This window comes from Narcine bancroftii, chromosome 1, assembly GCF_036971445.1.
Source record: "Narcine bancroftii isolate sNarBan1 chromosome 1, sNarBan1.hap1, whole genome shotgun sequence".
Classification (NCBI taxonomy): domain Eukaryota; kingdom Metazoa; phylum Chordata; class Chondrichthyes; order Torpediniformes; family Narcinidae; genus Narcine; species Narcine bancroftii.
The window spans coordinates 401,552,859-401,570,302 of NC_091469.1; the positions used below are offsets into that span (position 1 = coordinate 401,552,859).

The window sequence follows — 17,444 nt, forward strand, 5'->3', positions numbered from 1 at the left end:
TGTGTAAAATACCATCTTGTCTTCCATCACTATGATGTCCTATCTGAGTCCTCTTTTCAAATCAAGTAGCCCATATTCCTTTTGTTGTATTACTGGAAAAATAATTTTCCATTATGATTAATCTCTCTGCCCCTTCTCCTTTTGATCATTCTCAATAGATTTCTGCATTTTTTTAAATCTAATTTTCTTCTTGCACAATTTGTAGAAGACATGTTTACTTTTGAATTTGTTGGAGCTTTTTCATTTTGCCAATTATTTATACAATGTGCACCATATGGGCAAAATTGACTTGAAGAGAAAAAGAAAATGTCATTGAAAATCTCATAATGCAGCAAGTTGAATTTAACGTCTTTCTGTGGACGGCTGAAGGAACAGCCACAGCTTCATTGATGAAATTACCTGGTGCTTGGTCAAAAGAACAGAAATATTTATTATTACTCAGTCGGTTTACAGCATGGGTTCTCGAAAATAGCTTTCAATTTGGATATGAGAAAAAAGAACCAAGTGAAAGTGTGATAACAGATTAGAACAGAGGATGGAAAATACATTGGAAGGCGACTACAAGAAAATTATTTCATAAAATTGATATAATCTTTATACACAATAGAGAAACCTGGATTAGAGATTGTATCCTGAAATGTAGATACTTTGTTCTGTTATGCACATTTCAATCATTCAAGAATTCAAGGCATTTTCCCCAACGTATCCATATCATTTGCTCATAAAATATCTGCCCTTATCACAGAGTTAATGGAACCATTTTTGTTCATGCTGAACGATAAAATACAGATCAGTTTTATTTTTCCTAAACCATAATTCATTAACATTGTGAACTGAATGTTCACAGGTCTTGCCATTAAAAACATCTGTTCCTTGAGGAACTAATCTCTCAGGAATGCAATGGTAATATGTAGCATATAATTATAATTTTACAGTCTACAAGAGGAAATTAAAATACATGCTTACAAAATTCACTGGGGCAAATGCCAAGTCTGAAAAATTTACCTCTCCTTCGTGTTTACAGATCAATTATGAAAATGTTTAGATGAAATTTTCATAAAGACAATGAAAAAAGTAATATCAAAATTCAACTGTAAGTTTAACCGCACTAATTAAATATAAGCATGATGGATGCATCATTTATGATCCAAACCACAGAAGTCAGAGATTTGTTAAGAGCTTCAGTATCAGACTTCATTTATGCAGATATTGAACATTAAACCATAGAAAATGCAGTACAGGAAGATGACATTTGGTTCATTGACAGTCTCAGTTTTCTATTCTCTCAAACCTATTTCTTGTTTCTCCCTGATCTTTTAATGCTTGGTATTTTAAAATTGGCAAATACATATTTTTAATTGGGTAATAACCCTTGTTTTGCAAACCAATTATGGCAAAAATTCTATGATTACTTTCACTATGAAGATAATAGCATCCTCTAGTAAACTGTAGTCTTGCCTTTTTAATATCCTTTTTCCACTACTTGGTTCTCTATCCATGTTTCTGAAGATTTCATCTACTCGCATATTATACAAGTTAAAAACAAAATGGCTGTGCTGCCAGAGCTGGTGTAAAGGTAGCACTGCTACTGGTACAGACTCAGGAGAGCAGAGAGCAGAGGCACAGTGCTGCTCCAAAGGATTCAAGCACCCAGTCCCGACGCTGGTGGCTCAGTACAAGCTTTAAACGGCCTGTTAAAGGAGCCAACAGTGTTTGTTAATAAAATCCTGCCGTGAAGTCTGTGCCGAAAATGACAGTGCCTGTACTTGGCCGTGAGGGGTTGCAGACTTGGAAAACAGCAAACCAATACAGGGTATCAGAAAGGAGGAGAATATCCCCCGTTGAGAAGGTGAAGCAGAGGACAAAGGACAGTGATCACAGTCCAGTGAGGGGAAAAATGGCTGAGGGAGCACACAAACCGCAGATGACTTACGGGCTGCTGGAGACTGGTGCATGAGGACTAGGTGTTGGAGATGGTATTCAAGAAGGGCACCCAAAGGACTTCAGACGCTTAAAGCTTCCTAATCGAGTTGGAAAACTGATCTGGACCTCGAACAGGAGTCTGGCTGCAGAGACTGAGATGAAGTCAAGGGTGCTCGAGTCTCTGAAGAGACACTTTTGCTTCTCTTTCTCCAAATGACAGGGGTGCTGGACAATGCTCATGGTGACTCTGCATTATAGCAGACAAAAGTTAAAATATATTTTCAATATAATATTATGTAACAATAAAGGGAACCTTGTACCTTAATTATCCTCCAATTCCTCATCCAATTTCTGCTTGATGTTCTAAAGATCCAACCATTGGGAGAGCCTAAATGAAAATGTATTTGTAGAATATGACGAGGGAGATTCCATTTCAAAGCAGACAACAGTTTTGTCTCCTTTACAGCAACAAAATGCAGGCTTTAATGTTTCCACTTCACATGACACTAAATTTAATGGAAACTTTTAAAGAAAACAAACATACGCTTAGAATAATATTTTGCCATTTATGCTTGATATTGGAGGAAAGGAAATCAGCACCATTCATTTTAATGTCGATTGAAGTGTTACATTTGGATGGATCATATTACATCTCCAGGATCCCATACTTAAAACACAGATTATACTTTCCCTCCTCATGCGCTGTTACAAAATAAATCGAATGCCAATGACTAAGATTTGATGAGCTCCCTTTTATAAGAGTATTAAACAGTTTAAGCCAGATGTTGGAAATTCAGTATCATATTAATGCTCTCAAACATACAAATAACAATTCCATTTATTCTGCTTTTTGCCCAAATTTGTATGCTATGCTAATAAAACTAGGGAAAGACCTTGTGACAGCATGGAAAGACAGCTGGCATGGGTCCAACCCACTCTTGACTACAAAAATTTGTAAGAAGAAAATGCCCAAGGCAGAAGATGACTCATCAGCAAATAACCCGGTATCTGACACAGGAATGGAACAGAAAATGAGTTGGATGATCAGCATACCTGAGGCTGAAACAGCTGCAGCAGGACACAAGCTCCAGTGTTCCATATGTGGCTGGGCAAAGGTTACTTCCACTAGAGGCCTGAAAGCATGGCTGAAGAAGGGGGAAAAGGGACCTCACATCGACAGCTACTTTTTGAGAGGCAGGATGAGTCTATCGACTGAAGTTCAGCAGCAGGACAAAACCCAAAGCCTGCATGACATCAATACCCCTGTCCCAGTGGAGGAGGAGCAAGGCATAGGAGAACAACCTAAATCCAGCCCATTTCAAACGGCAATGGAAAAGAAGATCTGGGGCGAAAGCTGTTGATCAAGTGGCCAAAATCCTGAAAGAAGGCAATGTCGGGGGAGGTCAATGCTGACTTCTACAACATCTTTGAGATGCTCAGAGGCAAAACTATGAAGAAGTTGAAAGAATGGGGGAATTAATCTATAGCGATGGGGTGGAATGTTTTGGAGGATAAGAGAAGAAGAAGACTACACCGACGATCCCCACTAAGTCCAGGAGGCAGAAGGAGATAGATCATCTAGTCAGAGTGATGAGGCAGCTGAAGAAACAATGGAGGAAGGCCACAGAGGAGGAGAAGGAAGGCATAAATCTGTTGCAAGCAGATATCCAGAGCAGGCTTGTGACACTGATGAGAGCTGAGAACTTGGTAAGGAAGCACAAGAAGAAGGAACGGACAAGAACAACCTTCTATAAAGATCTCTTCAAGTTTGTGAAGGGTCTTAGACGAGTGGAAATCTCTCACTGTCAAGGGAAGAATTGGAAAAACACCTGGGATAGCACCACACAGACAACGGACGCCACAAAGAGATCATCATTTCACCTGACATACCACCAATGCATCCACCAGAACGTCAACTTGATATCAGCCCCCCCTTGACGGAGTGAGGTGGTGAAAATTGTGCATAGAACAAGGTCTGCATCAGACCCAGGTCCCAGTGGAGTGTCATATAGGCTCTAAAAAAAATGCACCAAATGTCCTGCAGTTACTCTGGAAGCTCAGGCAGGTGGTATGGTGTAACCAGGAGATCCCAAAAATCCCGGCAGAGAGTGGGAGGAATCTAAATCCCCAAGGAAAAGGGTTAATCAGAAATCAGCTAAATCCTCTAGATCAGTCTCCTGAATGTTGAGGGCAAATTCTTCTTTAGTTTGGTGGCTGTCAAGATATTTGTAAAGAAACCATCTGATTGATACATCAATCCAGAAAGCAGGGATTTCAGGCTTATCTGACTGTCTGGAACATATTTGCATTATCTGGCATCAGATTCAGGTCACTAAGAAGGAGGGAACAGATCTTCATGTGGTGTTCCTGGACCTTGCCAATGCCTTCAGCTCAGTCCCTCATAATCTCCTTTGGATGGATTTCAACCTCTTCAGGGTCCCAGTGGCCCACACAAGCCTCGTTAAGGCCTACTTCCAGGAAGTGCAGATATGTTTGACAATAGCAGACTACACCACAGAGTGGCAACATCTGGAGGTGGGAATCATGGCAAGTTGTACCATCTCCCCGCTAGCCTTCTCCATGGCCATGAGGTGATCATTAGGGCATCTCAATGGGTGATTGGAGGGCAGCACATAAGATCTGGCTTGAGACTGCCACCTATCAGAGCATATATAGACGATCTCACAACAACCAAGGCTGCACTGTACACCAAACAGGATTGGATGAAGATCAAGCTGAGCAAGTCCAGAAGCATCTCCATCGTTAAGGGGTAGGTGGTAGATCAACGCTTCTTCTTGGGCAATGAGACAATTCCAACAGTCTTCGAGAAACCAGTGAAAAGCTTAGGTCAATGGTATAACGCATCCCTCAAAGATACAGAGCAGGTACATCAGCTCAGGAAGGATGCTGTCAGTATCCTTAAGAGCATTGACGGAATCACCCTACCCGGCAAGTTGAAGCTCTGGGGTATGCAATTTGGGCTATTTTCACACCTCATGTGGCCACTAACCCTGTATGAAATTCCAGTCTCAAGCATGGAAAAGGTGGAGAAACTGATCAACTCATATGTAAGGAAGTAGCTTGATCTTCCCATATGCCTCAGCAGCATAGGGCTCTTCAGCAAAAGGGTCCTAGATCTACCCATTTCCAGTCTTTCAGAGGAGTGTATGTGCACCAAAGTAAGACTAGAAATGATGTTAACAGAGGCAAGTGATCCATTTGTAGCTCAGGGTGGCGCCATCCTGGATACTGGGAGGAAATGGATTCCATCAGAAGCAACTAACCAAAGGTGGCACTCAAGTATAGGGACGTCGTGGGAGAAGTGCAGCAAGGGAGGAATGGTCATGGTCTTGGGGCAAGTACACCAGCGTGGAATGAGGCTACTCTGTCCCAGAGGCACAGGCTTGTGATGGAGGTGATACATCAGCAGGAGGAGGAGGAGGGGGTGGAAAAAAGGAAGAGCCCTGGAAAGAGCTGTGGGAGATGGAGACATTCAGAGTGAGGTTCACCATCAGGGGTGCATACAATGTCTGGCCGTCTGCCATGAATCTCAGTCAGTGGTATGGAGAGGACCCCACATGCTCCCTCTGCCTAATTTCAGCAACACTAAAGCATATTTTGGTGGGCTGCAAGACCAGCCTCATGCAAGGCCGATACACATGGCATCACAATCAGGTGCTACAGTGTGATGAAGCAGTGCTGGAAAATTGGTGGATCAGTGTTAATGCTCTCCCTCCCCCTTCATCCCACTGGTCATTATCAGCATTTGTCCAGGAAGATAAGGGTCAAGCCAGAATTGCCACATCAAGATCAGACTCTGGGCAGCTGGGCGGGGCACATGATTGGAAAATAGTAGCAGATTTGGGCCAGAGGCTCTGCTCCTCAAATGAAATCATGCAAACCAACCTCAGACCAGACCTTGTGCTGTGGTTGGCCTTACTCCATTTCACTTATATAATCGTGCTTATAGTGCCCTGGAAGGATGCAGTGGAGGAAGCCTATGAGCGCAAAAAACTCAGGTATGCTGATCTTGCAGCTGATGTTCAGCAAAGTGGCTGGAAGCAAGGGTCTAACTGGTGGAAGTAGGCTGCAGAGGATATGTAACCATATCGACATCATGGCTACTCCGGGAGTTTGGTGTGCAAGGAAAGATGCACCGACAAGCAGTTAAAGATGTTTCCAAAGCTGTTGAAAAGGGTAGTCAGTGGTTCTAGATGAGGAGAAACAATTCCACCCGGGCACCAAAGTGAGTGAATGGCATCTAGGGGGTGAGCCCAGGATGCAAGAATTCACTGCTGAACCATCATGGCTCTATCAGCGAAAGGAGGGAAGGAAGCCGTCCACTTGATTACCCAGAAGATGCCACCACTCACTTGGCTACCCCGCGGAGTCAAGACAGCAAGTCTCAGGAGTGCAATGAGGAATATTAACATCTCGTTCAATGGTTCTCAACCTTTTGTTCCCTCGGCCCCACTTTAATTTTTCAAGAACAGCCCCACCATTAGCGGAAAAAAAGTTATATATTCTAAAGAACTTTTAATTAAATAATTTACTGCAAGTGTATTTCAATGAAGTTAAAAATGGGAATACACTGGAACACATATTTCATATTCAACTACAACTTCAATATGTCAACCATCTCAAACACACATTCAACAACTGTCATCACGTCAGTGGGAACTTTGCCCCTGACACTAGCCACAGATTTTTTTTGATTCGAGAAACTAATTTTGTTAAGTTTTAACCTTAAATCTTCATGTTTTGTAATTTCCAGTTGGTTTCTCTAAGCTTGTAGCAAATCACTAACAGCATTGAAGCCACATTCTACTAAATATGATGATGGAAAATGTATCAATAGTTCCCTTGCTAAAGTAGTTGAGTTTAGGCATTTCTTTTCGATCTCGTTAGACAGCCACATCATGGTTCCTTTCACTTTGAACAGAGTTTTCACACTTTCATCATGTTGCAACTCAGATCACTCCTCTTGGTATTGCACTAGAACTTCAAATAAGTCCACCAGCAATGGCCGAGTTAACCAAGAGAGAAAATCCATTGCCTTTAATCACAAAATCTATCATTGAAGTCAGTAACCAACATTTTCAAATGGTCAACAATGATGTTTGTGGCAACATTAGTTACCTCACACTTATTCAACCAAAAGAATTGACTGAAATTTCTTGCAGAAATATTCCTTTGGCATAATTCTAGACGTGTCATGAATCCAAATATCTTTGTTTTTGCATCAACGAGTGTCATATTTGCTACTTGGAGTTGCTTGTTCAATGTACTTAGTTTCTCAAAAATGTCCGTCAAGTAACTCACATAAGGGGAAACATAAGGGCACCCAAGTAAGTGAATGGCATCTAGGGGGTGAGCCTGGGATGCAAGGATTCACTGCTGAATCCTCTGGAGGTGTCAGGGTCTATCAGCGAAAGGAGGGAAGGAGGGTGTCCTCTTGATTACCCAGAAGATGCCACCACTCACTTGGCTACCCCACAGAGTCTAGGCAGCAAGTCTCAGGAGTGCAATGAGGGATATTAAGCTTTGCCATCTGCTGTCATCAGGTTCGTCCTTCAAAAATTCGCTGAGGAGATCAAACAGTTCAGTAAACCTTTTGAAGCAGTTTCCCTTTGACAACCATCTTACTTCAGTGTGAAGCAATAATCTCACATGTTCTGCATTTTTAATCGACACAAAACTGCTTAAACAGACGTTCACATTTTGTATTAGCTTTGATGGCATTGATACACTTGATCACAGAAAGCAGTATCTCGTGTAGAACAGGGGAAACTTTCTTGGCTAACTTAGTTTTCTCGGTGGATAATACAATGCACAACAATTGTGTTAGGATTTTCTTCCTTCATTAATTTTAAATATCTTGATTTTTAACCTATCATAGCAGGTGCACCATCTGCAGCACAAGAAACATTTTTTTCTTGCAGAGAGTGCATCAAAACTGCGCAAGCCTCGTACTTTACTTTCTGGGGTCCCTATTTTTTTCCCAATTTTGGGGTCCCCTTCAGGCTGGTGCCTGGGGAAGACCACACCCCCCCTTGCTCTCCACCCCCTGCCCCCCCCCCCCATCAATACGTTAGTGCACAAAGATACACAGATCTCACTCACTACTGAACTGGAAGAGTAAAGGGGTATGGACAGAGACAGGATTGTTGAGATAATTTGGAATCCTCGTCGCCAATTAGATAATTTGGAATGTATGGTAATAAGACCGGTCAGAAAAAAATGTAATTATAATGTTAACCAAGGATAACAACAGGAAAACAATGGAGAAAAAAAACACATGCATCGGAAGAGCAAAAACACATGTTATGAAAATAAAAAGAACCAAGTGATTTTACTTGGAAGTTACCACAATTGTGTTGTACTGAGGGTATTGCCAAGTCTCATCATTCACACCAACATAACGAGTTTATTTTTTTCAAACCAACTTTTTAATTATTTCCCAAAGTATTCCTACACTCCACTAAAACATTCTTAAGCATCACGGCCCACCAAAATATTTCCATGCCCCACTGGTGGGGCGTAGCCCCAACTTGAGAATCTATGAACTAGTCCTACACAACATACCAGGTGTAAGGTCAGGAGTGTACCTGGGTTACAATAACAACTCCAGTCAATTTTTTCAATGTGGAGTTCAAAAAGATTTTAATAAACTCAGATCCACAGAAGATTTTCGAGACAATTTCATATTTTTCATTCCCTCCTTGGACCTGCCAGTGTATGACAAGATCACACCTATTTCTGATACACTCTTTTCCATGGCCAGGTGGGTGGATGAGTAACTGGCCAGCACAGGGATAGCATTAAAAAACACAAGGCATGCAGGCAAGAGATTAATGTCCAACTTTCATGAGCTTGAAAAATGGATTGCAGCAGATTGGATACTGATTCAACATGTTGGCCGATTTTCACCTGATTTTAACCAATCCCTTTACCCATTATCCTGCACTTCAGTCAGAAGTTAGTTCTTTGAATTACATTTAAATTTAGACATACAGCACGGTATCAAGCCATTTCAGCCCAAGAGTCCGTGCCACCCAATTAACTTGCATCACTAGTATGTTTTGAAAGGAGGGAAGAAACCGGAGACCCCGAGGAAAACCCATGCAGACATGTAAAAACTCCTTACTGACAGCGCACAATTCGAACCCCGGTCTCAATTGCTGGCACTGTAAAGGCGTTGAGCTAACCGCTACGCCAACCATGCTGAAAACACACATCTGTAGACTCTAGGCCAATTGAGCAGACTTTTGGATGAACTCCCTTTTAGAATAAGATAATGCCTTTCACTGTTTAACTCTACCTTTCTCTTCAACACTATATTCTGGACTTTTATTGTAACACCTGTTTAACAATGGAGAAGTTAACTTGCCTGAATAGCATGTAAAACAAGGTTTTCACTATATAAATGCACAAGACAATAAACAATTCAGTTCATTTTACACTCCACACCTCTTTACAAATAAGATTCATTATGCATTCAGATTCCAATATCAGATTACTTAGTAGCATAGCAACTAGTATGCAGAGGCTGTGGGAGACCTATTGAACAATTTCAACCAATATTACCCTAATTTTTTCCTTCATTATTTAGGCTTAATAACACTTGATTACTGTTTAATTATAATGATGTAATCATATACTTAATGCTATACTCTGAGGAACAACAAGCATTTGACTATTTAAAAATTTAGTTGTTATCATGAGAGCATAACCACATAAGAAATAGGAGCAGGAGTAGGCCATTCAGCCCATCGAGCCTGCTCTGCCATTCAATGAGATCATGGCTGATCTGATGATAGGCTCATCTCCACCTCCCTGCCCTTTCCCCCATATCCCTTAATTCCCTGACTTGACCTGAAATGGATCTCAATCCTGCATTCAGTCTGCTTCCATGATTTCTAAGATGAAGTAATCAGAACAAAAGTTTTGGAAGTGTCCTAACAATGAAGGTGAATCATTTGAATTCTCTGCCCAAAGTAGCAGAGGCTGCCTCATTAAAGATATGGTTAGAGAGCTTTGCACAAAATGGGAATAAAGTGTTATGGGGAAAAGACAGGTAGGTGGAACTGAGTCCATGGCCAGATCAACTATCATCTTATGAAATTCTGGATCAGGCTTCAATGGGCCTGGTGACCTTCTCCTGCTCCTATTTCTTGGGTTCTTATAGCAAAATCTCCTCCCCTTTTCATTTTTGTCCTCATTTACTAAAGGCCATCAATTATTTTCTTTATTCTTTCCTGCAGCTGTCTAGCCATGAATCTCATTGGACCACTACTGTACTGATTGTCTCATTATTTGGAAAACTGTCAAATCTATCTAGTGTGGTCGAAGATGAATGGCATCATTCTTGCGTGCAGTTAAATCCATTTATCAGATTTTTCCCATTCACTTGAATTTATCAACATCTCTTTGCAATTTTATGACTGTGACTATTGCACTTACAAATCCACCAATCTTTTTTTTCCCAGTTTTGAATTAAATAACACTTGTCACATCTTGCATTCAGGAACTGAGTCAGGTCTGTTAAGCTGTCAGATACCACACACAAACAAAATAAATTCATTCTGTAGGCAAAAGAATGTCTCACATTTGAACAGAGAAGAGACTTATTTTTAACACTTTGTTTCATTGCAATAATTTTTGACAATTTCTACTGAACATAACATTTATCAAATTGTGATTTTTCAATCAACTTCTACACATCGTTGGAAAATAGTCAGTGCCAAATAAGTGTATTGAAATGTTATTCATTCAACTCAATGACCTTTCCAAACCAAACCAAAGATGAGTGGTAATATCTCCTCCTCTCAACACCTATGCTCCACGAAGAAGTATACTCCGTCCCTTTACTTGTTTTATTCCCAGTTGTAGGACAAATATCAAATAATAATGAGTCAGAAGACAGGAAGGAGATGGAGAGTGTTGAGGCAAGGAACCAAGACAACAATCTTGCTCTCAATGTCAGTAAGACAAAGGAGCTGATCATAAACTTTGGGAGCGCTCATACCCATACAATCAAAGGCAGTGAAATGGAGACAGTTGATAGCTTCAATTTCACCTTGTTGGAGTTGGAGCTTCCTATCTGCTTCTAAAGAGAATCAATCATCCCGGTGCCCAGAAAGAGTAATGTGAGCTACTCATCGACTATCGCCCAGCAGCACTCACATCTACTGTGATGAAATGCTTTAAGAGGTTGGTCATGGCTAGAATTAACAAATACCCAAGTAAAGGACTGGATCCACTACAATTTCCCTACCATCACAATCGCTCCTCAGCAGAGGCAATAGCACTGGCTCTCTCCTCAGCTCTGGATCACCTAGAAAACAGCAACTCATACATACAGCTGCACTTCATCAACTACAACTCAGCCTTCAACACCAATATTCCCTTAGTGCAGGTCAAAAAGCTCCAAAGCCTGGGCCTCTGCATTCCGCCCCCACCCCCCCCACCCCTCTTCAGCTGGATCCTTGACTTCCTCATCAGAAGATCAAGGACAGAACAAATTGAAAACTATCAACACAGGTGCACTTCAAGAATGTGTGCTTAGCCCAATCTACTCACTCAACACCCATGAATGTGTGGCTAGGCACAATTCAAATATTATCGACAAATTTGCTGATGACACCATGGTTACCACACAAATGGCAATGAGTGTGTGCATAGGAAGGCGATAGATCAACTCATGGAATGGTGTCACACCAACAACCTTGCAGTCAGCATTTAGCAAAACCAAGGGGGCAGTATATGGAAGAAACATCAGGGAAGGTTGAAGATGCTGTCATCTGCTGGAGGATGATAAGTGGGACACAAAGGCTCGTAGTGCTGGAATTCTGATTGGTAATGAGTAATAATGGGGCCACAAACTCTACTGGAGGAACTCAGCAAGTCAAGCAGAGACACTGGGAGATGAAGAAGGGTTCTGTCATCAGTCTTGATGAAGGGTTCCAGACCAAAACATAAACCATTCTTTGTCTCCCACTAAAGTTGGCTGTTCCAATTACTTCCTTCAGCAGACTGTTTGTTGCTAAAAGTGAGAGTGGGAACCATTCATGGAGAGATGAAGGGTAGGTGGGGGAAGAGATCCAGTGGGTGAAGAATGTTGGTAGTGGGCACCAAGAGGGGGATGGAGATGAAAATGAATGAAGGATGGCAGGGGGAAGTGGAATGTCAAAAGGAACAAAAGTGAAAGATGAGAGGTGGATAGGAAAGGGAGAGAGGGCAACACAGGAGATGAGGGTTATCTGAAAATAGAAAATTCAACTTTCACACCATTGGAAGCAGACTTCTGAGATGGAATACGAGGTATTGTTCTTCCAGTTGGAATGGGCTTCCCATTTATTCCATTTCTCAAAATCCCCTCCCCGGCTATAGCCCTATTTTTATACTCCTCCCTCTCCTGGTTGCATCCACCTAGTACTTACACACTTTATCCACCAGATCCCTTCCTCAAGCTGGATTCATCTGCCCTTCAGGTCTCCTGCCATGTTTATTATCATCAGTCCTGATGCAGGTTCTCAAACTTCCACAGATGCTGCTTGACCCACTGAATTCCTCCAGCAGATTGCGTATTTTTTTGTCCAGATTCCATTACCCGAAGTCTTCACTTTCATTACTTCTCAGATTCCAGCACTGGATGACTTTGAGTCCCTGCTCATCACCCTGAAGCAGGTGTCTCCACCTTCCCTTTCTCCAACGCGGTTCAATTTGCCTTTAATTGTATCACTCACCTGTCTGTCTCCCAACTCCAATCCCCTCCCCAACCTGGCTTCACCTGCTACCGCCTTCCCAGTCAACATATTACCTACCGATCCCTGCTCACCCCTCCTCCTCTCTTCTGCGGAGCGGCTCTCTTCCCTCTTCATTCTCAGTCCTGATGCAAGCTCTCGATTCGACAACACCAACAATTCCTTTCCATAGATGCTGCTTGAATTCCTCAGGCAATTTTGGCTCCAAATTTCAGCATCCACAGCCTCTTGTTCACAAAGCTTAGTTGCCATCAAGAGAGAAGGGTTGGAGATAAATGGTTGGAAGGGTCACTCTTCTGCATGAGCAGCCTGCTTACCACCCATGCATCAATCGAACAATTGAACTAGCATGCAGACATGCATGGCATTCCCAAGGTCTGCTTTTAGCCCAGCAGACATCGTTGACTCTGGAAATAAACCACAGACTATGAAACTCATATTACATTCTAATTTTAATTTTTCATTGGAGATGCATTGCATAATCAGATCAGATACTATTTATTATCATGTGATAAAACAGAAATGTAATATTACACAAAATTGCCTTTGGTCTACAAAGATTCACCATGAACATTAGCATTGCACAGCACCCCATACTGTCAGTGAAAGAGAGAGACCCCCCAGAGTCACTGAGGGTCTGTGGATTCCCCTCCAGCACTCCCATTCAAATCATCAGCATACCAAGCCCAGATCCCCTCAGGAGCCCCTCTTGCCATCATCCTCTCAAATCCTCGTTACGATACCCACTTTTCATGAGCAAGTCTCCAGCAGCCTGCAGCCTGGTGAGAGCCCTTTGACCTCGAGTCGCCAGCAGCCTATGTGGGTTCCTCTCCCACAAGTTACCAACAGCTCCCTGCTTATTCATGTCCTTCAGCCGTAGAGCACCTCACTGGTCACCGCTCTTAGGGTCATCTTCTCTGTTTCTCCTGCTCTCCTTGTTACTGGTGTCCCGTCCCAATCTGTTGCTCCACTGGAGTCTTCAACCCCTTAAGGCCACTGCCAAACACAAGGGCCCCCATCTTTGGCCCAGACCCCACAGTTCCAGGATTTTAAAATAAAACACCGTCACCTCCTTGCAGTGAACTGGAATTCACTGCCTATGTAAGGTTCAGATGGCTGGCTCCTTCCCTGGCTCCACCCTCGCCTACCCCAATATAAACATTAGTTTTCCCTCCTTACCTCAGATTGACCTGAAGACTATTGTGCCTACTGGCCATTAAAAGCATTAAAAGCTATTAAAAGCATGTTTGTACTCCTTACTTGTCCCTGAATGCATTCAGTCACATTACAGTTTTAATATCTTAACTTTAAAATGGGACGGAAGCCCTGTTGGAGACAGGCATGCTCCAGATCAACCTCCAATCCCCTAAGGAATGTGCTTCCAGTCCTACCCGACGGCCACACAAGAAGATTTCAACTCAGATGGTCTACAGAGATTGGCACTTCTCTCTCAAGGCAATCCCCAAAGGGTACACTGTCATCAGAGAATCTGCTACCTATGAATTGGCCATAGAAGGCTTGAAGGTCCACTACATGAGGTCCCAGAATGATCTTCAGGCAAGGACCCGACTCTCTCAACGTTGGCAGTGTCTGAGTGAGTAGTTGGATGACTATATTCTTGAACTGTGGGCCCTGACCAGAAAATGCCACTATGAAGCGAATATGGCCTGGGTGAGAGAGGAGGAACAAATCCGGGACACCCTCGTGGCAGGAGTGAGGTCAAGGTATGTGAGGCAGCGACTGCTGGAGTTGGGGAAGAAAGGCTTGGCCAGCACCCTGGAGCAGGCCCAACTGGGAGCTGAAGACCTCACGGGCGAAAGCTGCACCCTTTCAGAGGACCAGGTCACTGGAGCAACTGTGACCCCCGCAGAGACAGTGCCAACCACTGCGGTCACACGTGACCAGCAATGCTACTTCTGTGAACAGGCACAGCACCCCCGCAAAGGACTCTGTGTGTGCAGGATGTGGTAAGCGAGGGTATTGGGTGAAGGTCTGCTGAGCTAAAGGGAACCCTAAGAGGGTGACTGCATATGCAATTCCTGGATCATCGCTCGACCCGTGCCCGAGTCCTGAAGGACCAGACTCTGCCTCTCCATACTGTTCGCCACCAGCGCCTTGCTACACCTCGTGGCGGGACACGCCACCAGAAGTGAAGCCATCTTGCCGCATCTCGAGGTCGGCGCCACCTAGTCCATCGTTGGATCAAGATGGAGGGTGACCAGCTTGCCATGCCTTGTGATCAAAGCCATCTTTTCTGCCCATGGGCCAAGAGGAAAGAATCGATATCAGTATGGGGAGCGACGGGGTTTCCGGAACACTGGGATCGGTCATCCAGGATCAGGCAATACCTCACCAATTAAATAACTCGACGATGAAGGTGAGGGGAAATGGACATTTGACTGATTTCTTAGTAGACACTGGCTCCATGGAAAGCTTTATAGACTCTTCAACGGCTCTGCGTACAACTGAAGAGTATACTTGATGGACTACCATATGTTCCTAGCTTCGTACTTACACTCTGCGATGATGCAGGGGTATTGTTTAGTACATCTAAATGGAAAAGGTAGGGGTGGGGGGGGGGGTATAGTTTAGTAAGCTCCAATTGTATGTACTGAGGATTTGTTTGCTCCTGTATTGCTGAGCCTGGACTTCCTGTGTCACCTTAAAAGCGTGACCATGGAGTTCTCTGACCATTCTCTCCAATCATGGTGCGGAGCGGAAGGTCCCAAAAGCCAGACTGCACATGAGGTCTCTTCGCCCTAAATATTGATCCCCCCCCCACCCCCCAAACATGACTCATGATTGTAAATCAATAGTAACAAGGAACAGGCGATACAGCGAGGGGGATTGGAAATTTATCAGAGCCGAGACACAGCGGCAGCTCAAAGAAAATATCATTGAACCTAGCAAGAGCCCATGGAGAGCCCAGGTGGTAGTCGTGAGAAGGGAAGAAAAGTCCAGGCTAGTGACTGACAATAGCCAAACAATTAATCGTTTCACAGTCCTGGACCCATACCCCTTCCCTCAAATTTCTGACGTGGTAAATGAAATTGCGCAGTATTGGGTCTATTTGACCATTGACCTGAAAGCTGCATACCATCAGTTACTGATACGTTTCGATGGAATGAGAAAGTTGAAAAAGAGAATGCGACTGTATGGAAGGCCGTGAAATTGGCTCTCTGGTCCAAAGGCCTTCTAGACTCACTCTGGCAAGAAGTCCTACCCACAACACTCCACTCCATAAGATCGCTCCTCTGCATGGTGACCAACGTAACTCCTCACGAGCTTATGTTTATGTTCCTGAGGAAATCCACATCTGCGACTATTTCCCAGCTTGGCTGATGACACTAGGGCCAGTCATGCTGAGAAAACACATGAGGAGGAGCAAGGCAGACCTCCTGATTGAGAGGATGCACCTGCTGCATGCCAACCCAACATATGCCTACATGCCATATCCTGATGCCAGAGAGGACACCATCTCGATCGGAAACCTAGCACCAGCTGGAACTGAGGGTCTGATGCCTCAAGTGTGCCAAGAACTACAGAGTATCCCACTCAGAATCCCGGAGGACACTGCTTGAGAAGTGGATCAATTCACCCTACGACCTGAGCCGGAGCCCTCGAGACCCAACCACAGGAGGTCCAGGAGGTTTGGGAAGCCCAAAGTCCTCCAGTACTGTGGCTTTCAACCAGAATTACCAGACCCTCTGACAGACTTAAGTTGTAAATATTTGTAAAGTATTAGTTTTTTTTAATAAGTGGTCTCTCTTTTTCACCCACAGGCTCAATTCTGAAGGAAGAGGAGAATGTAATGAACTGGAATTCACTGTCTATATATTGTTCAGATGCTGGCTCTTCCCCTGCCTCCACCCTCACCTACCCCAATATAAACCTGGTTTTCCGACCTTACCTCAGATTCACCTGAGGACTGTTATGTCTACTGGCCATTGAATGTAAGCTACTAAAAGCGAGTTGTACTCCTCACTTGTCTCTAAGTGCATTCAGTCATGTTACACTCCTTTAACAGACCCTTTTAAGTCTGTATGGAGCCGTCATCAGTGGGACTTGGCAGTAGGACCCCTTGGGTGAGTATTTCATTCAGCACTCTCCCCTGATGCACAATGGTGGCAGCTCTGCCATTACAGCAGTTCTGGCAGCTGGGCCATTTCATTTTTGCCACGCACAGAAACATGGCATAACACAATCCCATTTAATAACTACTGTAACTACATTTATCTGTACTGTTACAAAAGGACGTGCTGAAGGAGAAAGCAACTAAAATACAGTTCTCACTGGGGAATAACACCACTTTCTTGGATGAGGAAATAGTAGAAATCAGTGAGCATAGTCTAACCCATAATGAGATACAGATTACAACCGGAATATAACTGTTAAAGAAATAAGTGGCACAGTGAGACTCCTGATAAATGCCTAACCAGTTTTCTATATCAGAGTGGAACTGTTCCCACATAAAGGGTTAAATTATGGATTGCCATGTCCAGTTCAGAATTTTCTGCCCATTAAGATAAATGATCATGAACTCTGGAGCTGACTCAGTGACTGCATCTCCTTGTGAGGAGCAAGGATTTACAAAATGTGTCCTTATATGCTTTATAAAGTAGCACATTGGAGCGCTGGACATAAATTACAAGACTATTTTTCCAGTAACTTAATCAATGTGGAACATCCATTGTGTTGTGCTGAAACCCAATCAACCAACTAAACCTTCCCTACTTCACACCCATAACCATCTAT

At 43.3% G+C, this 17,444-nt stretch overlaps 1 protein-coding gene across 10 annotated transcripts in view; it reads right to left on the reverse strand.

The window, feature by feature from the left end:
* Positions 1 to 17,444, reverse strand: part of crppa (CDP-L-ribitol pyrophosphorylase A) — a 326,889-nt gene that overhangs the window by 136,799 nt on the left and 172,646 nt on the right. Inside the window, exon 10 of one of the 10 annotated variants that reach the window (XM_069913766.1) lies at positions 2,244 to 2,311. The exons of the other annotated variants lie outside the window; for them this stretch is intronic. Within the exon in view, the coding sequence (XP_069769867.1) occupies positions 2,264 to 2,311 (48 nt within the window). The 3' untranslated portion in view covers positions 2,244 to 2,263. Of the gene's footprint in view, positions 1 to 2,243; positions 2,312 to 17,444 lie in introns of those variants that run through there. 10 annotated transcript variants of the gene reach the window in all.